The sequence below is a fragment of the Podarcis raffonei genome, chromosome 14, assembly GCF_027172205.1.
Source record: "Podarcis raffonei isolate rPodRaf1 chromosome 14, rPodRaf1.pri, whole genome shotgun sequence".
Taxonomy (NCBI): domain Eukaryota; kingdom Metazoa; phylum Chordata; class Lepidosauria; order Squamata; family Lacertidae; genus Podarcis; species Podarcis raffonei.
In genome coordinates this window covers 26,424,239-26,447,485 of record NC_070615.1, presented here as the reverse complement: position 1 = coordinate 26,447,485, position 23,247 = coordinate 26,424,239, and the positions used below count along the sequence as shown (strand labels likewise).

Sequence of the window (23,247 nt, the reverse complement as noted above, 5' to 3'; positions counted from 1 at the left end):
TTGCAAGGATTAAACAGGCAAATGGCAAAATGTAAGTCTCTGTTTCTCTTGGATGGCGGATAGCCTTTACAAAAGGGGTAATTCCTCCAGACAGACAAATGGCAGTAGCAGAAACACCACTCAGCCGAATGCTTCCAGGGAGAAAAAGATAAAACCATCATAATTACAACCATACAGTGCACGACATTGTATCCACATAAAGGATTTTATGGAAAGCATTTCCGGGGGGCGGGGGGGGGAATCCTGTTTTATTAATGGAATATTTAATTCCCCCTTCTCCCCCCCCCACCAGACTAAAAGTGTATGGGCCACACTTCGGACTGTAATGACTTTGAGTGTTAGTGCGCAGTGGAAATTATAAGGCTCGGATTTTCCTGGCAAGGTATAATCCACACTTGCAACTAAATGCTGTAGTGCTGAGTGTTCCTAGTCAGCCAGATATGCCGCCCTCCAAGGTGGTTTATAATCCCCCTCCCAACCAATTTTCCACCTTCCCCAATAATCAGCCAGAAGTCTGTGCACATTGAGCACAATGGGTTATTCCTTTTTGGAGTGGAGGGTCCCTCTTGGGTGATTTCCCTAAAAAATTTTTTTTGAATTTTTGCAAACTTTGGGATTCCACTGAGTCTGTGGAATAATAAAGCACATTTCCTCCCTCAGAGAATTCTGGGTATTGGAGGTTGCCCCTCACAGAGATCCAATTCCCCAGCAAACCTTAGCAAACTACAGTCCCCAGAATTCTGTGGGGAGGGGGGAATGTGATCCAAATGTGCTTTAAATGTAGGGTGTGTATCCAACAGAAGTAGGGCTTCCTCAGCAGATTTTAATGCCTGAGAAGATGGGAGCATTGGAGGCTGCTTATATCAAGTGTTTGAGGTCACTCCAGCCAAATTCCAACATGGCAACCACCATGCTACCCGTTGCCAGTTCACTATTTTGTGGCAGTCATAGGTTAGTGCAGCTACTTGCATTCATACACTGTCCTTGGGAGCATACGAGCGCTGTCGTCATTGGCTCTTGCACTCCACAACTGATCATGGCACTACTAAATGCAAGACTGCAGGTAGGACAAGTAGGAAGCCACCAGGGTCCATTTAAAAGTGTTCCAGATGTACTATTTTGCTGATACTGGGGCTCCATCTAGCCAGTCTAGTTGTTTAGGGAAGTTTTTCATGTTTGAAGATTTATTCTGTTTTTAGTCCTCTGTTGGGATCTGCCTATAGTGGCTGGGGAAACCCAGCCAGATGGGCGGGGCATAAATAATAAAATTATTATTATTATTATTATTAAAAAGGTAAAGGGACCCCTGACCATTAGGTCCACTCATGGCCGACTGGGGTTGCAGCGCTCATCTCGCTTTATTGGTCAAGGGAGCTGGCATACAGCTTCCGGGTCATGTGGTCAGCATTACTAAGCCACTTCTGGCGAACCAGAGCAGTTCACAGAAACGCCGTTTACCTTCCCGCCAGAGTGGTACCTATTTATCTACTTGCACTTTGACGTTCTTTCGAACTGCTAGGTTGGCAGGAGCAGGGATCGAGCAATGGGAGCTCACCCTGTCGTGGGGATTCGAACCGCCAACCTTCTGATCGGCAACTCCTAGGCTCTGTGGTTTAACCCACAGTGCCACCCGCGTCCCATTATTATTATTATTTTGAGCAAATGGGGTCTTGCCTTCAATCAGCCTTCAAAGCTGCCTGCTTTCTTACTTACAACCTGCCCAGAGGGTGGCCCTGCCTGTCAGCTTCCTACCCTGTGTTGCCCTTGCAGAACTCAGCATGCAGTATGCAACACTAGAATTAGTTGACTTCACGTGTCATTGGCTTTGGCACCACTTACTGTGGCACCTCTGTCTTCTGCTTTATTGGTGGTAATAGGGACCAGTCCCCACAGACCATAGAATCATAGAATTATAGAACTGGAAGTGACCCAATGGGTCATCTAGTCCAATCCCCTACAATGCAGTAACCACAGCGAAAGAATCCCTGAAGATGGCCACCCAACCTCTGTTGAAAAATCTCCAACCAAGGAAAGCCCACCATCTTCTGAGGTAGTCCTTTCCACTGTCTAACAGCTCTTACCATCAAAAATGTTTGGTCGTAATCTCCTAGGGACGCGGGTGGCGCTGTGGGTTAAACCACAGAGCCTAGGGCTTGCTGATCAGAAGGTCGGCACTTCGAATCCCCATGACGGAGTGAGCTCCCGTTGCTCAGTCCCTGCTCCTGCCAACCTAGCAGTTCGAAAGCACGTCAAAATGCAAGTAGATAAATAGGTACCACTCCAGCGGGAAGGTAAACGGCGTTTCCGTGCACTGCTCTGGTTTGCCAAAAGCGGCTGAGTCATGCTGGCCACATGACCCAGAAGCTGTATGCCGGCTCCTTTGGCCAGTAAAGCGAGATGAGCGCCGCAACCCCAGAGTCATCCGTGACTGGACCTAGCGGTCAGGGGTCCCTTTACCTTTAATCACCTTTGGTCCTAATGTCAGAATCTCCTTTCTTGTCCCTTGAATCCACTGGTTCAGATCCTGCCCTCTGAAGCAACAGAAAACAAGCTTGCTTCCATGTGACAACCTTTCAGATATTAGAAGATGACTAGCCTATCACCTCTCAGCCGTCTCTCCTCCAGAGAGGAGGCTCGGTGCCATTCAAAAGCTGCTTATGAGGCATGATCAGAGAAGCCCGGAGTGAGGCATTGCCCTGGAAGATCTATTATTTCAGGAGTAGAGGAATCCCCAGGCAGAGCTCAGCCTGACTTACATCACCTGCATCCCCTTTCTAGCGCCAAGATTCCTTGATGGGATCCCATCATGAACCCCCCGTCTCCGGGCACATGCTAAAAGCATCAGAGGGAGCAGTGTGTGCCTCAGGACAGTGAAAAGCTTTCCAAATGAAAGAGAGTTTGCCATTATTGTGGGCTGGAGGAAGGCAGGGAAGTCAAGATGCAATTTGCACCCGGTGGAGTTATGCAGTTAATTTTTTCTCCCTCTGCAGGCAGCCTCGCTAATGAGGACCATGTGAACATCCCAGCCACTTGCTAGATCCCCCTCCAACTTGGAAGGAAAGACTCTTCACCCCACCCCTCCCTCTTGGCACCGATTTGTCATCAGACTAACTTTGGCAAAAAAAAGAGAGAGGGAAAAATGGAATTCCATTTGTTCCCTCGAGATCTGGCACACAGACCCTTAAGTGGCCCCATCAGACTGTCAAGGGTTACTCTGTGATTTGTCTGGATTTATCAAGCTCTTAGGAATCCTCCAACTCATTTGAGATGGTCTAAAAAGAGAGAGAGAGAAAGAAAGAAATGGATGTGGATTGTTTAGGAATCTTGGCAGGGTCCAAATGCTAATTCTCTGAAACAATATTATACAGCTTATTCTCTTCTTTCCACTGGAACAGGTTCACAGTGGAGACATTTCCAAGGGAGCCAGATTTTCAGCTGTAGGGCTTCTGCAAAGAAATAAAATAAAAGGAGGGTGTTATGAATGTGCATGGACAAATGTTTAACAGAATCCTTTGCAGGTTGCTCAGCCAAACTGGGAACGGGTCTCCTGTCTCAAAAACAGGTCTGCTAAAGGTATTTCCAGCATTTGCCATGAAGAGTTTGAAAGATATTCATTTCACGGAGGAAATCTAGACAGGGCTGTGGAGGTTTGGCAAAACAGCCCAGCCTGGAAATACATCTGTTGCCAGGGATCGGTTTTGATTATTGCATTGATAGTTGGCAGGTCAGACAGAAAAACAGGATCAATTCTTCAGTAGAAGATGGCTCTTGCTCAGGGGTCGGCAAGGTTTACCTCGCCTGGGCCGGTGCACTCCAGCGGAGATCCCTCTGTGGGCCGGATTGTGTGTGTGTGAGAGAGAGAGAGCACCCGTGATTTCCAGTGTCTGTGTCTGTTGTTGTTGTTTAGTCGTTTAGTCATGTCCGACTCTTCATGACTCCATGGACCAGAGCACGCCAGGCACTCCTGTCTTCCACTGCTTCCCACATTTTGGTCAAACTCATGCTGGTAGCTTCGAGAACACTGTCCAACCATCTCATCCTCATTCCTTGGGCCCTCAATCTTTCCCAACATCAGGGTCTTTTCAAGGGAGTCTTCTCTTCTCATGAGGTGGCCAAAGTATTGGAGCCTCAGCTTCAGGATCTGTCCTTCCAGTGAGCACTCATTTCCTTAAGAATGGATAGTTTTGATCTTCTTGCAGTCCATGGGACTCTCAAGAGTCTCCTCCAGCACCATAATTCAAAAGCATCAATTCTTTTGTTGAAAGAAGGTGATCAGCCTTCTTTGTGGTCCAGCCTTCTTTATGGTCCAGTGTCTGCGTCTGCGCAGATGCAATTTTCGGCACCTGCGGATGTGCAGACACGATTTCTGGCACCACAGAAGCGAGTCCCCACGCCACGCTGCACCGGTTTAGTGCAGTGCACAGGGACTCGCTGAGCAGGCGGCTCAGTTTGAGGGCGGCTCATGGGCTGGTTAAACGACCCCCGTGGGCCACTTGTGGCCGAGGGGCCTTAGGTTGCCTACTGCTGCTCTTGATGGATCTGCATCCTGGGCCTTGTCCCATGGAAGAACGCTGGATCTGGCTGGTGGCCCATCTAGTCACAGAATCAAAGAATCATAGATTTGGAAGGTACCCAAGGGTCATCTAGTCCAACCCCCTGAAATGCAGGAATCTCAGCTAAAGCATCCATGACAATCTGGAGGAAAACGTTTCTTCTGAACCAGCCTATGACATTTCTACCTCCTCGGAAGTCACAGCACCAAACGAGTCCATAATCCCAGGATCTCTTCAGTCTTAAGACGTTATGGATTCCAGCTCAGATGCCATAATAGACCCCCCCCCCACTGCCAGAGTCCAGAGCTTCTAAAATAGGCTGGGCCCTTTTAAAAGTGGATGCCCCTCCCATTAGGGACTAGCTGTTCAAAGGTCTATTTAGCGCTCAGTCTGGGTTTGCTGGTTGTTAGAGCAACATTCAAGCCTGCCTTGGCTGATGGCTGATCTAGGTGTTAATTGGAGCTATCCAAGGTACTGCTCACCTTGCTGGCTTCTTTTTTTGGGATGTGACCTCTGCTTTGCCTGATCTTCCTTATTCAGACTTGCCCTCTGCTGTGTTGGCTTTGCCTTGCTGGGTCTTGACCTGACTTTGCATGTTGGATTTGGAAGCGGAGCTAGCAGTATACGATCTGGTGACCTTGTACTGTGCACCTAGCTCAAGCCCCCTCCCTCCCCAACCCTAGTTCCCCCCAATGAGCCAACTGTCTAGCATAAGGTTACCAGACGTCCCTGTTTCCTGGGGACAGTCCCCGGATTTACAAATCAGTCCCCATACAGAATCCATTGAAGTTGAAAACTGTCCCCGGATTCATTGGGGGGGAAATCTGGTAACCTTAGTCTAGCACAGAATGGGCACCCGCAACATGAGAGCATTAAAACTGTGGCCAACTGAATCCTACTCAGAGTAGGCCCGTTAAAATGAATAGATTCAGACAGGAGTGCAACTTGACCCCGCAACCATGGGTGCCTGGGGCCATGGGTGCCATGCAACATGCATGGCCCTGGCACCAAAATTTGTGGGTGCCCAGCCCCTTCATGGGGAATTTTGTGGGTGCTTGGGCACCCAGGGCCCCAGGGAGTTGGCACCTATGGATGAAGGTTAATTTTAGTGGCTCTTTTCTGAGTGGGACTAATACTGGATAAGGGACGCGGGTGGCACTGTGGGTAAAAGCCTCAGCGCCTAGGGCTTACCGATCGAAAGGTCGGCGGTTTGAATCCCCACGGCGGGGTGCGCTCCCGCTGCTCGGTCCCAGCGCCTGCCAACCTAGCAGTTCGAAAGCACCCCCGGGTGCAAGTAGATAAATAGGGACCGCTTACCAGCGGGAAGGTAAACGGCGTTTCCGTGTGTGGCTCTGGCTCGCCAGAGCAGCGATGTCACGCTGGCCACGTGACCCGGAAGTGTCTGCGGACAGCGCTGGCCCCTGGCCTCTTGAGTGAGATGGGCGCACAACCCCAGAGTCTGTCAAGACTGGCCCGTACGGGCAGGGGTACCTTTACCTTTACCTTTAATACTGGATAACAACTTTGATGGCTTCAAAAGAACAACTGGACACATTCATGGAGGAAAGCGCTATCAGTGTCTACTAGCCATGATGGTTATGTTCTTCCTCTATGGTCACAGGCAGTAGATGCTTCTGAATACCTGCTGCTAGAAACCACAGGAGAGGAAGAAGAAGAAGAAGAAGAAGAAGAAGAAGAAGAAGAAGAAGAAGAAGAAGAAGAAGAAGAAGAAGAAGAAGAAGAAGAGTAGTAGTAGTAGTAGTAGTAGTAGTAGTTTGGATTTGACACCCCGCTTTATCACTACCCGAAGGAGTCTCAAAGCGGCTAACAATCTCCTTTCCCTTCCTCCCCCACAACAAACACTCTGTGAGGTGAGTGGGGCTGAGAGACTTCAGAGAAGTGTGACTAGCCCAAGGTCACCCAGCAGCTGCATGTGGAGGAGCGGGGAAGCGAACCCGGTTCCTCAGATTACGAGACTACTGCTCTTAACCACTACACCATGCTGGCACTCTTGTGTTCTCTTGTGCTTGAATCCTGCTTGTAGGTTTCCCTTCAGGGCATCTGGTCAGCTACCATGAGAACAGGTTGCTAGAATAGATGGGCCCCTGGTCTGATCCAGCAGGATTTTCTTATGACACAACCCCAATTTTTTCACACACACTCCAATTTCCTGGGGTAGACACCATATTTTGAAATGATGCATCCATTTTCTTGCCCTTTCTGGAATGATGCATTCCACCACAATTTGATGCTGAAGCTGGTGCCTTCTGAAAGGCAGTCACCGCCTCTCAGCCTAACCTACCTCACAGGGTTGTTGTGAGGATTAAATGAGGATGTGGAGAGCCATGCACACTAATTTGAGCTCTTTGGAGAGAGACAAGGCGAGATGCAAATGCAGTAAAGGGGGAAAAAATGATTTCCCCCCAAAAGAGCTGACATTTCTGAACACATTTTTTAAAAAAAGAATAAATCTGGAATTTTGAATGCGACCCTTTTCAGGTTTTTAAATTTGAAGGACACCCCCCCCATTTATAAAATTCCCCTTCCACCTCATTTGAAAATCAATATGAATTTGCAAAAGTCAGAATTGTATACCTTGTTCTCACCCCCCCTTAGACACACCCTCAAACTCAACAGCATGCATGCATTGTGGATATTGCAGAATTAGGCTGTTTTGTTTGCAGTTGCAATCAAAAGCCCCACTGAGTGAAGTTGCTTCAGATTCTTTCCTTTTCTCTCCTGAAGTTCTTGCAAGTCTCTGCAGCCAAGGGAAATCCCGGCAGCTCCCAGGGTGGCCCCTCCAGGGTGTGGGGAATCTGCTTCTCGCCTGGTCCTTTCTCCACTCCTCTCCCCCTGCACCTCCTACCATTTATTCCCTCCCACTTCCTTCTCAAGAGCTGCTTCTGTCAGGGAGCAAAGAACGGCTTGTGGGATAAGCAGAAAGCTCTTCCCCCCTCAGAGTGGAGCTGCCACACTGCCTTGGCGTCTCAAGCGGATGGTTTGGGTCGGGTACCACCAGGAACTTCCACCACCCACATGGACTTCTACAGAGAGCTGGTGGTAGCCTGGGCTATCGGCCTCCTATCAGGTAAGGCAGGCTGTGTGTGGTGCTGAATCTCATACAGGAGCATAGCAGTGCACCGTGGCGGGTGAGAAACGCAATTCAGGAGAAAGAAAGTGCTTAGGTCAGCAAGAAGACGCAGTTGCCAAATTTTCATTATTATCATTATTATTTATGCAGCAACTGAGAGATTTGCCTCCAAAGCATGTAATGATGGAGCGGTCTGTGTCTCCTCCACTTTTAAAATGCAAAGGGTATAAATTCTTGCAAAGTTTCAGAGGGAGGAAGTCGAGAAGTTCTTTGCATCTCAAGTACATTAAGATTTTGGCACCTAGACCCAGTTTTGAATGTTTCAGTCTGCTTCCTTTTTAAGCTCCCCCCCCCCCCAAGCAGCAAAATGAAGTAACTTTGTTTTGCTTTTTCAACTTTCAGAGAGTCTTTCTTTGCTGAAAACTTTTGCAGTCCAGTTAACGACTTGATGGTACCCGTTACTATGTTTAGGTGCTCAGTCCTTGATGGTACCCATTATTATGTTTAGGTGCTCAGTCCTTTTATTTATTTTAGAAGATGCAGCCTGGCCCCCACATATGGTTTGATGCGTGGCTGCTGGCGTGCGTGTTGAGTTACAGCAGAGAAGGGAGAGAGTGAAATTTTGCCTTTTTGCTGGCTGCATTCCTGCAAACTTAAAAACTCTGTTATGTAGGGAGGGGGCTGAGCTGATGGAAGGGGAGACGTGTTTGCTTCAGTTATGTTTGACATCGTTCTGTGCCCAGTTCCAGCTCAGAAGCAAAGGGAGGGGGCGGAGGGAGGGTGCTCTGCTGTGAGATTTTCAAACAAAAGAGAAACTTTTCCGGCTTGTGAGTGGAACTGTGGCTCTGGAACAACCCTGGGGCTTTAGGAGGGGTTCCAGTCCATTACTATTTCTGGGAATGTTTCAAATGTAAATATGTACCTTTCTCCCAAATCAAACAAAACTGGCAAGACCCGAAGGCAGCCACAGCAAGACGAACTGTGGCTGATGGAGAGAGCTGGTATTGCGCTTTTCCACGTGGACACGTTGCTGTGTTGTGCCTGCCGCATCCCAGCTGCACGCAGAGACGGGCTAGCCTTTTTCTTCCAGGGGTGGCACTTGATTCGGTCATGACTCTTGCTGTGCTCTTTGGAGAGGTTGCCCTGCGCATTACACCCCAGCGGCAGGCAATAATACTAACTAGACAGGAAAGTTGAAGTTTTGTGTTTTCCTCCTGCATTTAAAGGGACTCAGCTGTAAGGCTGCAAGTTGGCTCTTTGCTATTAATGTTGCAGTACCATGGAACTCATTCCCACAGGAGGCAGTGATGCCCACCAACCTAGATGGCTTTCAAAGAGGATTGGACAAATTCATAGAGGAAAGGGCTGTCAGTGGCTACAAGCCATGATGGCCATGCTCTTCACATTCAGAGGCAGCAATGCTTCTGAATACCAGTTGCCAGCAACTACAGGAGCAGGGAGGGCTCTTGTGCTCAGGACCTGCTTACGGGTTTCCCAGCAAGCTCTCCTTCTATTCTTATGGAAGCCTAGTAAAAGGTTGAATCTGAAGGATAGGTGGCGATTTGCCTGGGACGGGATTGAGCTGCATGGGGTACAGTCCTACCAGTAGGCTGGGAGTGGTCCATTTCGATTTCACACTTCCATTGTTATTGGAACCACCTGTCAGGAGCTGTTGACACTGCCCCAAGTGGTGAAGTGCCAAACTGCAGCCTTTTCAGAGAAGAACTTTCTGGGTTTTGGTCTGGCTCTGCCCATCAGGCTAGCTATTGGTTCCTCTAGGGCAGGAAGGAGTGTATACTTCCTGTCTCAGTGGTGCCCATCTTGAGAGCTTGGTCAGCCTGTCCTATGGTGTATGTCTGGTTTTGGGTTTTGGTCTTGACTCCAGGGATATCTTCTGGTTCTGCCTTCTGATCCCAATTGGTCTTTGGTCCTGCCTTCTGCTTCCACTCTCACTCAACACTGCTGCCCAGGATAATTTGTGTCCAAATGTTCCTAGCTGGAGAAATTTTGTTCCTGCAGTTACAGTGGTACCTCGGGTTACATCCGCTTCAGGTTACGTACGCTTCAGGTTACATACGCTTCAGGTTACAGACTCCGCTAACCCAGAAATATTACCTCAGGTTAAGAACTTTGCTTCAGGATGAGAACAGAAATCATGCTCCGGTGGCGTGGCGACAGCGGGAGGCCCCATTAGCTAAAGTGGTGTTTCAGGTTAAGAATGGACCTCCGGAATGAATTAAGTTCTAACCCGAGGTACCACTGTACTTAGATCAGTCTTTGGCCACCTGGGGGACATAGTTCCAGAATGTCATGCTAATTTAGGACAGGTATAGACTCCAAATCCATCCAACCCCATCCTGCATGGCCAATGAGCAGGGATGAAGGCAGCTATAGTCCAGCAATGTATATTGTTCTTGTCACAGTGGTGCTCAGTGGCTACAGTCCAGCAATGGTAGCTATTAGCCATTATGGCTACGCTCTGTCTCTGCATTCAAAGAGAGCAATGCTTCTGAACACCAGTTGCTGGAAACTGCAGACAGGGAGAGTGCTCTTGTGGTCGGGTCCTGCTTGTGAGTTTCCCATTGGTCCAGCGGGATGGCCAATGTGAGAATAGGATGCTGGACAAGATGAGCCATTGGCCTGATCCAGCAGGCTCTTCTTAGGTTGTTCCTGCTGATTATTTACATAGTGCCAACAGTGTGCTCGGTGACTTACAGAGAGCAAGAGGTCAGGTCCCTGCTCCACAGGAGCTTACACTCCAGAGTTTGGCATGGGAGAAAGAACTGAGGAAAGGGAAGGAAACGAAGGCCACAGCTATACAGAGAAATGCAATGTGGCTGTTTCAGTTCCACATTCTTTAATTTAGTTATAAGCTTAGTTGCAGCCAGGCCTGGGACCTCTGGGGTTGTGCCAAAGGCTTAATGGAAAAGGTGGTTTTGTGGAGGGATGTGGAGGAAGTCAGAGAGGCTTCATCCCAGCCTGGGCTGAAATATCTCAGGAAAGTGTTTCTCTTAGCAGTGCTTGAATATTTTCTTTCGGGGGGATCTCTCCAAACGGTTGGAGAATTTCAGGAATCCCAGAGAATATTCTGTAAAATGCCACCACCACCCATCTCAGGTTCTCTGCCTGTGACTGAAGCTATGGGTCCTGTAGTCCTTGTCTCTTAGCCCATGGCTTCTTGCATCTGTGAGCATAAACAACCAACAGAATTTCAGTATTGGAAGATACTTTTCTTGAGAATTTATCATTTTCCTGCTATTCCAAAACCGTTTGCTAGTTTTGCCTCCCTCCAGAGCAAATTCAATGGACCCACCCCACATGCATACAATTTTACTGCCCTGAAAAATGGGTAGATGGGTGGGGTTTTGGGGGGATTCTACTGTTGTTGCATAAACGCAGATAAAAGGAAGTCCTTCTTCACCCAGTGCATAGTTAAACTACAGAACTCCCTCCCACAGGAGGCAGTGATGGCCACAGACTTAGATGGCTTTGAAAGAGGATGGGACAGATTCATAGAGGAAGATAAGGTTGTCAGTGGATACTAGTAGTTGGAGGCGGTAATGCTTCAGAAAACCAGTTATTCTGGAAAGCACCAGAAGGGAGTATAAATAATAGAATAGTAGAGTTGGAAGGGATCCTGAGGATCATCTAGTCCAACCCCCTGCAATGCAGGACTATGCAGCTGTCCCATGTGGGGTTCAAACCTGAGCCTTGGCATTATCAGCACCACGCTGTAACCAGCTGAGCTATCCAGGCTCAGATGTGCCGTTAATTGTTACTGCTTTGAATTATATTGTGCTATTATTGTCCTTAGTTGGTCATGCAAACTGTGAATCTGAATAGTGCTTTTTAATAGGGTAGGGGATGCGTTTTTGGAAACAAGGGGGCAGTGGCCCCCCAGAAAATTTGCAACCACTGGCATGAAAGATACTCTTGGGTCCTTTAGTTATACTCCGAGGAAGTGCCAATTTTGAGGAGCATTTTGCCCTCTGGGGTCCCACTTCTCTGCTTCTCTGCTGTCACAGCCTGGCTTTAAAAAAAACCTTTGTTTTTAAATTGTGGTACCAATACTTTTTTCCTCCCTGGTTGACTAGCTGGATGAATAAGTGTTAACCAGGCAGGCAAGGTGGTGAGGGAAAGTCTCACTGCCCACACATGCAGCACCAGCTAGCTGTGCCAATGGTCTAACTACTGGCCATTTTAATTTAAACAGTGAGACCAGCAATCAGGCCCCATCTCTGGGGTTGTGGGGCCAATGAGGATTCTGGAGGACTGAAGGGGTGGGCCAATCCCCCTCAACCCATCCTCTTGCTACTCTTATTGACCCCACGACCCCAGAGGAGGTAACTGATAGCATGAGCTGGCTGTCACTCTTGCCCTGGCATCAGAGATGTTTCTAATTAAAAATGGTGGGCAGCTGGAGGCTTCCTGTCATGGCCTGCTAGGGCACCAGCTGTTCTGATGTGAGCACTGACCTCAGTAGAGGCAGGTCGGGGCAAAGGTACCCTGGACAGCTCCGTGCAGGGCTCAAGATGAATATTGCCTGGGAGCAGGGCTCAGGTGTTGCTTCAGCAGCAGGCAGGCTGAACCTTACCTAGGTGCTGCAGCTCTGTCCCAGTAGCTAGACTAGAGCAACCATCGCTGAGTGGTTCTGCCCCAGCCTTTTCCAGCAGATGTTTGATCTCCAAGCAGGGCTGGGAAGGATGCTCCCTTTGAAACTCTGGAGAGCAATGGCCAACCAGTGCAGACAATGGATGGGCCAATATTCTGGCTGCAGCTCCCTGTGTTCATGTGTGGTAGCTCAGTAGAAGAGCATCTCTCTTGCATGCAGCTAGTCCTAAGTTCAAATCCCAGCATCTCCAGGTAAGGCTGGATCCGCAGCCAATCAGTGTAGACAATCCTGAGCAATATGGATCAATGATCTGCTAGAAGGCAGTTTTCTATGTTCCACACCTACTTCTCTGCCAAGAGAAAGATACCTGCAAAATTCTGTGGCCCCAGTTATACCCTACCAGAGACCCTAATATTGCAATCTTATTGCTGGTAAGATAGACCTTTATTATATTTAGGCAGGCTAATTTAACCATTTGAATTAATGTCAGTATTTAATATTTCTCTCTGTTTTCTAAAGAGTTTTCTTCTGCTGATAATATTTAATGTACTTCCTATCTGCTTAATGATATTTACCATGTATGTTAAAATAAAACTTAATAATAATAATAATAATAACAACAACAACCTTTAGACCCCCAGTAGCCACATATTAGCTTTACTATTCCAAGACTGTTCAGAAACAACCCCAATTCAGGGCTAGACATTGACGTTTATTATAAACAAATCAGACCAATCTGTCAGCATAAATTAATCCCTACAGAATTTCCACTGGCTTGCTCGGCCCAATTTGAACTTTTAAAACTGCTGATGTACGAATTCATTGTCCATAATTGTGCATGTCACTTTCTACAATTTATGTGGTTCCTCAGTAGCGGGATAGATCTCCTCTTCTTAAAGGAGTTGCTATAGTGACTTGTTAATAAATACTTAAGTTCCAACCATTACGTAGATGCTAGGAAGGAAACGTCCTCTTTTTCATAAGCATACTTGCTCGCTCTGTTAATTCTAGACACTCCCCACAGAACCGTCCAGAATTTAACAAGGAAAAAAAGAAAAGAAAAAGGGAGCTCTAAAAAAAATGGGAACAGAGAGAGATGGGCAGAGTAACCCAAAGTTACTCAGTATTTTTAGCTTCACATATGGAAGTGAGTGGGTTGAAATCCTGATGATCGCAAGCCATAAGTTTCAAGTCTGAATGGCATGTTTTGGGTGAATGTACATCCTTAAGATTCCTGTAAATGTGTGATTCATTCTGGAGAGTGAAACACAGGAAGCTGCCTTATGCTGAGTCAGACCCATTGGTCCATCTAGCCCAGTATTGTCTACACTGACTGGCAGCAGCTCTGGGGTTTCAAGCAGGGAATCTTTCCCAGCCCTACCTGGAGATGCTCGTGGGGATTGAAGCTGGGACCTTCTGCATTTATGGGAGATGCTTTCTACCACTGGAGGACCAGGCACCCCATTGAGTGCCAAAAGAAGTGGGGATTCTGGCTGCATTGCGGCAGCTTGCCAGGAGAGGGCGCCGGTCTATTCTTGGCTGTATTTGAGTGCCACCATCAGCGCTGCTGGTGGAAGGCAGCACTGCAGCAGCCAGCTTATCAGCAGTCAGGTGACACAAAGGGCCAATAGGATTCCACCTGGCCCTATAAAACCTCAGTCTTAGGGATGGCTCCTTGCTATTTGATCCTTGCTGCCTGCCCTGAGCTTCCTTTGCCTCACCTCCAGGCGCCCAGCCCTTCTGTGACATATCAACTGACCACCAGCAATTACTCCTTCTTACAATACATTATATCCCACTATTTCCTCCAAGGAGCTCAAGATGGCATACGTGGTTCTTCCCGTTCTGAATTGATCTACACAACATCCCTGTGCAGTAGGCTGGGCTGAGAGGCAGTGACTGGCCCAAGGTCATGCAGTGAGCTTCTTCATGGCTGTGTGTGTGGGATTCGAACTCTGGTGTCTCTCAGTTCCTAGTCTGACATTCTAACTAGGTCACACTGACTCCCTTCGCACCTTTGGCCTTTCCCTTGAAGGCAGGATGATGCCTTGGTTTGTCTGTCATCCAGAGGAAGGGAGTAAAAGTGTGAGCAGGCAGAGAAGGTGTTGCTCCTTCTCACCATCACTTTGGAAGGGAGAGGGAGTGCACCCAGAAGGTGTTGTCAGGAGCCCCATCCCCACCTGCCCCCCAAACCCTGGAACCAGCCCCGATTCCTAGTGTGGGTTATAAGTTCTCTCATGGCCAAAGATAAAGCACAGTCATTGTCATTTGGACAATTCAAAGCCATCCTCCTTGTCACACGCACACCCCACTCTTTTAAAAGCAAAAGCATTTGTCTCTTTGGCATGAAGAATTTGCACACCGGCGCATTTAATGGTTTTAACAAAAGTTGCTCTGGATGGAGAACCAGAAATTGAGAACCTCCCCAAGGAAGAACCACATGAGTGTTGGACAGCTATACAAAACGTGAACTGGATGGTTTGCAAAAGCAAAAATCATGGAGGGGGTTAGATCTATCCATGGCTACTAACCTCAATGGTTTTGTACTGCCTTCGGAGTTGCAGGCAGTATAACTCTGGAATACTTGCTGCTGGAATTTGCAAGGGCAAGAGTGCTGTTGCACCCGTGCCCTGTTTTGTGGGCTTCCCATTGGGGCATCTGGTTGACCACTGTGAGAACAGGATGCCGGACTAGACAGGTGCCCTTTGACCTGATCCAGCAGGGCTCAGCTTGTATTCTTATGTGCTCTGATGAAGTTCAGGCCTGGGGGTTCCCCCTTTCTATTGCCCCTTGCGACTCTCCATAAATACTCCAAAATCAATACTTGAAGGAAAGGTTAATCCTAGGTGCTCAGTAGCTGCTTTGTATGGACTGTTGGTCCAATCTAGCTCAGTATTGCCTGCATAGATTGACAGTGGTTCACCAGGGTATCGGGCAGCAAATCTTTCCCTGAAGATGCTACTGGAGATTTAACCTGTGACCTTCTGCATGCAAATCAGGTGCTCTCCCATTGAGCTATAGCCCTTCCTCTGGAGGGGGCAGGCAACTGGCCACCTGGAGAGGGTAGGAGGGTCACCTTGCAAGAAAGAGGGTGGTTTCCTTGCCTTATTGCCAGGTATCCCCAGCCAAAATATGCTATGAAGGTTTTCCGAAAGTTCGAGTGAGGAAAAACACCCATCAATCCTCATGTCCAAATGATGGCTGTGAATTCAACTCAAGTTTTATCCCTTCTCTTCTCTGGGCCAAGTCCTTTCTGTTTTGACAAAGACCAGACGTTGCCTTGGTCTCTCTTATATTTCCACTATATTGTAAGACAGCAATTAGATATGGCAGCAAACATTCTTCTGAATCTCCTCATTCATTGCTGGCTGCTTAAAGATCATTTCAGGGGGCGGTGGAGAAGAAGGGCAATATTTCTGGTTTCTCCTAAATCATACTGTTATATGTCACCCCAATCTCTGAGCAATGAGATAATCCAGGGGTCCCAGATGCTTGCCCATGTTCAGATTCCTTGGAATGTGAAGGTTAGTGGAGACTGTGGTGTCTTTAGGATATATGATTTTATTTACATATATATACACAACCTGAGCATATTGGGTGGCGCTGTGGGTTAAACCACAGAGCCTAGGACTTGCCGATCATAAGGTCGGCGGTTCTAATCCCCGTGACAGGGTGAGCTCCCGTTGCTTGGTCCCTGCTCCTGCCCACCTAGCAGTTCGAAAGCACGCCAAAGTGCAAGGAGATAAATAGGTACCGCTCCAGTGGGAAGGTTAACAGCGTTTCCGTGCGCTGCTCTGGTTTGCCAGAAGCGGCTTAGTCATGCTGGCCACGTGACCCGGAAGCTGAACGCTGGCTCCCGCAGCCAATAAAGCGAGATGAGCACCGCAACCCCAGAGTCGTCCGCGACTGGACCTAATGGTCAGGGGTCCCTTTACCTTTACCTTTTTTACAACCTGAGCATAGGATGGAGAGGCTCACAGCATTAACACCCAACAGATTTTGCTTCTCCATTTGTCACAGCTTTGGATCCAGCACAAAGCAGGCATGCCTCTCTGTCTCCTGCTTTCAGCTCAGCTCACACACAACTCTCTGACTCTTGTTCTCCTACCTAGCAACTAGGTGAGGGGGTGGAAGAAATGCCCACCCTTTAGCCTGGAGGGCACCATCCCTTAGTTGTAGCTCTTGCAACCTAGCTCATTCTTTTGGGATGCTGATGAGGACACTTAAGTGGCCAGCTCAGGGCAAACTTGTCTTACTAGTTCAGCAGCAGAATCCTCTATTAAATTCTAACCCACCTGATCTCAACAATTGGAGGGGGTGCAGGGCATCATTCCGACTGACCTCCCCCCTCCAAGCCCCCAACAATACAAAAGCTGGAGTGGTGAAGTGGGGAGCAGTGTGAGTCGAAGGGGCAGAGCTCAGTGATAGAACATCTGCTTTGCATGCAGATGGTCCCAAGTTCAAATCCCTGATGGCATCTCCGTGGGGAGCTGGGACCTGGGAATGTCCCTTGCCTGAAGCACTGGGGAGCTGCTGCCAATCAGTGTAGAAAGTACTGATCTTGATGGACCAATTGCCTGCGGGTGAAGCAGAACAATCGAGTACCTTGTGATCCTCAACAACCTCACTCCTGTCCCTTCTAAATTTATCCTAGTGTTTTGAAATGTTTTAACTCATAATGCCAATAAAGGTATTTGTATTTGACCAATTGTCTGACCTGGCATAAGTCATCTTTCTGTATTCCTGTGTGAGTCAAGCAGGTCAAACCTCATCAGGGCTTCAGCTCCAAGAAGTTTTGAAGCATGTGTGGTGATGATGATGATGATGATGATGATGATGATGATGATGATAGTTGACTATTTTAAAGCATTCTTGTAATGATTACTGAGCTATGGCTGAGGCACTTTGACTATTCAGTAGCGGCACATAACTATTATGGTTGTTCAAATAAATTTGAGCAAGAAACTTGCGCAACCTTAGGGCACAATGACACTGGTTTTTCCCATGGGGTGTGGTGTGGGGAGGTGAAGGCAGCTAGGGGGCATTTTCAGCAGAAAAAAACCATGAGGGTTAAGAAGACCTTTTCCTCCATCTGCTTTCCACTTTTAGTACCCTCTGAGACTGCATTTTTGTTAACAAAAAGAGTTGCCACACAGTGTATATTGTGGAGCAGCCTTCACCAACTGGGTGCCCTCGATTTATTTTGGTTTACAAGTCCTATCAGTCCCAACCAGCACAGCTAGAGGCTGTTTTAATTCTTTTGATTGCGCATTCATGATGATTTGTGCTCATGATGTTATCAGGGGGGTCACACACTCTCCCATTTTCAATACTGCGTATGCTGCAAATGTTTTGGAGTGAACAAGCAGCCACATTTCCATCTGGCATGTGTTCTGTAGCTTCCTGCTGAAATTCTGACACTTTTTATAGCACACTATTTTGGGTTTGCAATTTTTGTATTGTTGCACAGTAATGCAAAACTCCCCCCTCCCCTTGCAGATGGTAGTGTGGTAACTTTGGGGAAGCATCGCCATACAACTAATAAAGCAGAATGGTTTGTGGATGGTCCAGTATAAGCCCATCACTAATGCAAAATCGCTGTATCAGTAACATAGAATGAGAGAACTGTAGAGTTGGAAGGGACCAAGTATCATCTAATCAAACCCCATTAAATACAGAAATAATAACTAAATCCTGGACAGATGCCCACCAAACCTCTGCTGGAAACCCTCCAATGAAGGAAAGTCCACCTGCTTCTGAGGTTGTCAATTCCACTATGCAGCAGCTCTTACAATCAGAAAGCTCTTCCTAATGTTGAGTCAGAATCTCCTTTCTTGTCAGTTGAGTCCATTGGTTTGGGTACTACTCTCTGGAGCAGTACAAAAAAACAAGCTGGCTCCATCTTCCGTGGGACAGCCCTTTGGGTTTTTGAAGATGGCTATCATATCCCCTCTCAGTCTTCTCTTCTCTGGACTAAACATACCCAACTCCTTCAACCATTCCTCATAAGGCTTGGTTTCCATACCCTTGGTCATCTTGGCCACCTTCCTCGGCACCTCCTTTTGCAGAAGATGCCTGCAAAATAAAAAAGCAAAAAACCCCACCAGTCTTCACACAAGCTCTGAGTGGGTCTCATGAGAGGCTGAAAGCTTCCAGAGTCTCTATTCTGCCCCCCACCCCCAACTACTTATAAAAGGGAATCATGGAAAGGAGAAAGAGAAAACTGGAGAAGGCAGAGGCTGCCTCTTGAGGAAGGTGAAAAGAACTCTGGGGCAGGGAGTGGTGTGCTGGGTCATCTGTTTTCTTTGCCCATGATAGTTTGATGGGGAGATAGAGGGACCGCAAAAGCGGGAGGAGGGAAGCTTGTGTTCCTGAAGGAAGGAAAGAGCAGCTGCTTTAAGTTGCAAGGGGTGTGGGATGCAGGGACTTGTGACATCAGGATAGAAGTATTTTAAATCTATATGTATATAAAGTAAATCTGATGTAAGCTCTCTATTTTGACACGTTGAAATAGATGCTAGCTGTTGCTGTGTGGATCAAGGAGTGCCAATCGCATGTCAAAAGGCCTCCCTTCTTGCCAGCTCAACATTCTTCCCATTCAGAAACCAAGCACCCTTATCATTAAATAATGTTAATATTGTCTCATCGACATAATAATGGTAAGAGGTAAACACCAGATTTTTGAGATTCTCAGAAGACAATCCAGGCTCTGCTCTGTGCAGGAAAAAAATAATAAATTTTGTTGATGAAATGAAAAAGAACTTTATCTTCTGTCACATGAAAATTCCACCCTGGATTTATAGCGGGAAACTTAGCCCAAAAATATGATCACGGTCCTTCTGTTCCAAGCTGCAAGAGTTATTCTTTTATTTATCACCACTGTCCAGAAATACGATATGTGCAGAAAGGGAGAAATGGCAGAAACTCCATTCAGAAGATAAACACAGCCAGGTAGTCCTTGTCTCTTCCCCTACATAATCCTCTTGCTAAGTGGCTTGGCCCAGATAAAGACCTGATTCCTGCTCCAAGTCCAGGCACTGAGAAAGAAAGGCAAGGTCTCTCCAGTTCCTTTGGAACCCACTTCTGTTTATACTGCATTGCACCCTTAATTGATGTAACTGATGAAACAATGAAACACTTCAGCCTTAATTATTACATTGACATTTTCCAGCATAAAAACTTAACTTCCAGTTTTTAAAAAACAATGAATTTTAAAATTGCAATTCAGGGAGAGGAGTATTAAATTCACACTTGCAGCCTTAAAAAAAAATCATTTTATTTATTTTGTGAATGTAAAACGGGCATTGTGTTCCCTTTGCTGCACAACTTAATTCTGTTCATATTTGTTTGTCTCAGGATTCTGCGATGCCTTCAACATTGACACGAAGAGGCCACGAATTATTCCAGGCTCTAAAGAAGCATATTTTGGCTATACAGTTCAACAGCATGAAATCAATGGGAAGAAATGGTAAATGAATATCATATTGTGCCTAAACTGGATGCTTATGCTGTGATGTTTCTTCCTATGCTTTTGGCAAGGCATTTGTCTTTTATTATATCTCTAATACTGTCCTTAATCAAATGCTGTTAAATTGAATTTCCCTTTTACCTGCTCACACATACCATGAAACCATGGTGAGACCCTACCATGAAAAACGTCCATGAGCCCCAGCAAAGTGTCAGGATCATGCACCCTCCTAACTCTTTTCCTCCCTTGCAGGTGGGGGAAGGATTTCCAATTTTGCTTTCAAGGAATCTTGGCTTAGTGCTACATGCAACTCAGGCGATGTGTTGTACAATAAATGATGGTTAGTTGCTAAGCGAGTGAACTTCAAACTCTAGGTTATGAAGCTGGCTTCCTAACTAACCATGGTTTCTTGTACGCCATGACTCCTGGTTTATATGTAATGTTAAAGCCAGAATTCTTTGAAAGAGAAACAAAACCTTGCAGAAATCTTCCTGCTGGCCATGCAGGAGGGGAGAAGAGACCATATGAGCTTGGCATTTTGCCTGAATCCAGAAAAGTTTGCTCATATAGCAGGAAACCAAGGTGAATGTAGGCATTGTATTTGTTGTTGTTGTTAATTCAACTTACACACCACCCTATACCTGGCGGTCTCAGGGCGTTTCACTACAAGACCACAACATATAAAATCAAACCCAAAGCAGTAACCCAATAAATGCCCCCCCAAGCCATATTCTAAAAGGGTGTTGGATTAAAATGGAAGGCCTGGTTAAAGAGGAATGTTTTTGCCTGGCGTCTAATGGTGTACAATGAAGGTGCCAGGCAAACCTCCCAGGGGAGAGCATTCCACAGATGGGGAGCCACTGCAGAGAAGGCCCGTTCTCATGTTACCACCCTCCAGACCTCTTGAGGAGGAGACACACATAGGAGGACCTCAGAAGATGATCTCAGGGACCGGGTAGGTTCATATAGGAAGAGGCAGTCCTTGAGGTAGCTGTAGTGAACACCTGAAATATCAATGCTAAGTGTTGTTTGTCCAGATGGAATCATGTATGGCTTTAACTAAAGGGAAGAAGCTAGGTCAGTTCATGAACAGCAAAACCAGGGCTTCCTTTTCAAGGAAGGGTGGAACAGCACAGGATGAAGGGTCCCATGTTCCTGGTCTGAGGTCTTTAGAGCACAGACTGAACATTGGGAAGCAAAGAGGGGGAAAGATCATTGCATTGGATAGGTCTTTGTGCAGCTGCCTGTTTTGCGACTTTGACCAGTGATGCAGATCTGAGCATCTTTCCAGGCAGCCCTTCAGACTACCGAGGTAGCATTGTGGTCAGTGAGGGCATTGTTTTGCTTGTGAGGATCAGATGTACACAACAGGAGTTCCCCCCAAATGTCTTCAGCATATGCTTGCTTTCCCCACCACTCTTTCCTTCCAGTCTCGTCATGTTTATTAGATGCCTCACCAGTTCTCAGTGAGAAATTCAGTCTGTGTGTGATTAAAAAAGAAAGAAAGAAAAAAGCAAAGGTAACTGTTCTGGCCTATAAGAACATCTACCTTGGGGCAACCCATTTCTTAGGCAAACAAAATGTCACTAAATAGTGTCTGGCTTTTGAGTTCCACAGAACAATTCATCAGTCTAAGTGGTAAACAATGTGGGTAGGTGGAGGAACAATAGGCTGGTGGTATAGCCCTTTGTGTCTGGATCTGGTCAGAGTCTGAAGATGGAGAATGAGAGGCCAAAGTCGAGACTAGGAGCATCAGAAGTTGCCTTGTACCAAATGGAACCCATTGGTCCATTGCCTACACTGACTTACAGCAGCTCTCCAGGGTTTCTTCCCCAGGAAATGCAGAGATTAAAGCTGGGACCTTCTGCATTCAAGACACATGTTCTTCTACTAAGCTATGGCAACAATCTGGCTGAGGGCAGTAGCACTGTCCTCCAACACCTCATTGCCACCCTTCAGCATCTTCCGTCTGAGGCCTCTGCCTCACTTTGCCTAATGGTAGGACCGGCCCTGTTCAAATAAGGTTTTGTTAGGGGCCTTGGAGGTTACTGGTTGCACCAAGGCATATTGGGAAGAAGGAACATATAATGGAAGATCCCCCATCTCCTTGTGTGTGTTCCATGGCAGCTGAACGTGTGAATGGATTCCCAGTAACAAACCTTCTCTTTGAGGTGGTGTGAAAGTTTTATCTGTGATGTTAGATCTGTGGAGACATTGCCATCTTTGTGTAATGGGTGTGTGTGAGAGAGAGAGCAAACTCCGAAAGCTGCTTCCCTTCTCCTCAAATGCCTAAAATGAACCCCATGCAATAAAATAAGGAGCTAAGGATTCTTGTTTTTACCCCAAAAGCAAAAAAAAGAGGAAGAAGCCATTGTAAACCCACCATGACTCACAAAGTATGAATCACTAAACAAACAAGCCATCTATACTACAAAACCAACAGACGTATGTTTCGCTACCAAAGGATCCAGTATCCCAGCGATTGCGGTGCCACTGTCAGCCAGCTCCGCTAGATGTGAAATTGGCAGGAGGCAGACGCAGTGGAAAAGAGAGCAAAGCCACAGCATGATGTTAAGAGGGAAACCAGACGACCATCCCTGAAAGGCAGCCTGCAAAGATTCCAGAATTCCAGCGAGAGGGAAAGCAAAGGAAACATCACACAGCTGAATGGCAAACGGAGAAATTCTGGGCTGTGGAGGGAAGATGGTTATAATAACAGCTCTTACAAATCCTGGCATCCGACCAAGTATTTAAAGAGGAATTTAAGCTCACTGAGCATCTTGGATTCTTTCTTTGGTGTCTTTCCCCCCAAAGATACTTTTTTAAGAAATTCCCTCAGATAACTTATGCGTGTCATATAAATAAAAATCTGCTGTCTTGGTTGTATAAGATGTGGAATCCATGAGAAATCCCAAACTGGTTCTGTAAATGCCATGAGCCTGAAGTTTGGGCCTCCTTTGGGTGTAAGCGTTGGCGGCCAGCAGGCTGAGACGGTGTTACTCACCTGGCTTCCCAATACAGAATACACCAAGTAGGGAAGGGGCAAGGTGGCAGGGAGGTTGGCGCAGTGGCAGAGCCCATATCACAGGGACCTCCCACTACCTTGCCTCCCCACAGCCCAGGATGCTTTGCCACCAGCCATCACTGCCTCTTCCTCCTCCTCTTCTGCTGCTGCCACCATGGCCTGAAGCGACTGGAGACAGCCCAGGGTAGTTCCAGTGCTGAATGAGTCTGGAGAGATGAGCAGGCGGCAGTGCAGGGGGAGGGGAATGGCCCTCATCCCCACCAAAGGTGTCCTTCAGAACATCTGCAAGGGCTCTTGTACTGGTGGGTGGGTGAGTTCCGCACAACGGAGCATCTCAGTGCGGCAGTTGTGCTGGTAGAAATTCAAAATGCGACAGATTAAGCCATCTGTCGCTCAACAAAGTTACCAGCAGCCTCTTGTGCAACAACATTCTGTCAGCAGAACAAACGGCTCCCCCCCCCCAGACGGAATTCACCGGAACTCAGTTCCAGCACTTGT

At 47.2% G+C, this 23,247-nt stretch overlaps 1 protein-coding gene across 1 annotated transcript in view; it reads left to right on the top strand.

The window, feature by feature from the left end:
- Positions 1-7,450: 7,450 nt before the first annotated feature.
- ITGA11 (integrin subunit alpha 11) overlaps positions 7,451-23,247 on the top strand; it is a 91,110-nt gene continuing 75,313 nt past the window's right edge. The window contains exons 1-2 of the mRNA XM_053365644.1: positions 7,451-7,641; positions 19,613-19,724. Of these exons, the coding sequence (XP_053221619.1) occupies positions 7,590-7,641; positions 19,613-19,724 (164 nt within the window). The 5' untranslated portion in view covers positions 7,451-7,589. The remainder of the gene's footprint in view (positions 7,642-19,612; positions 19,725-23,247) is intronic.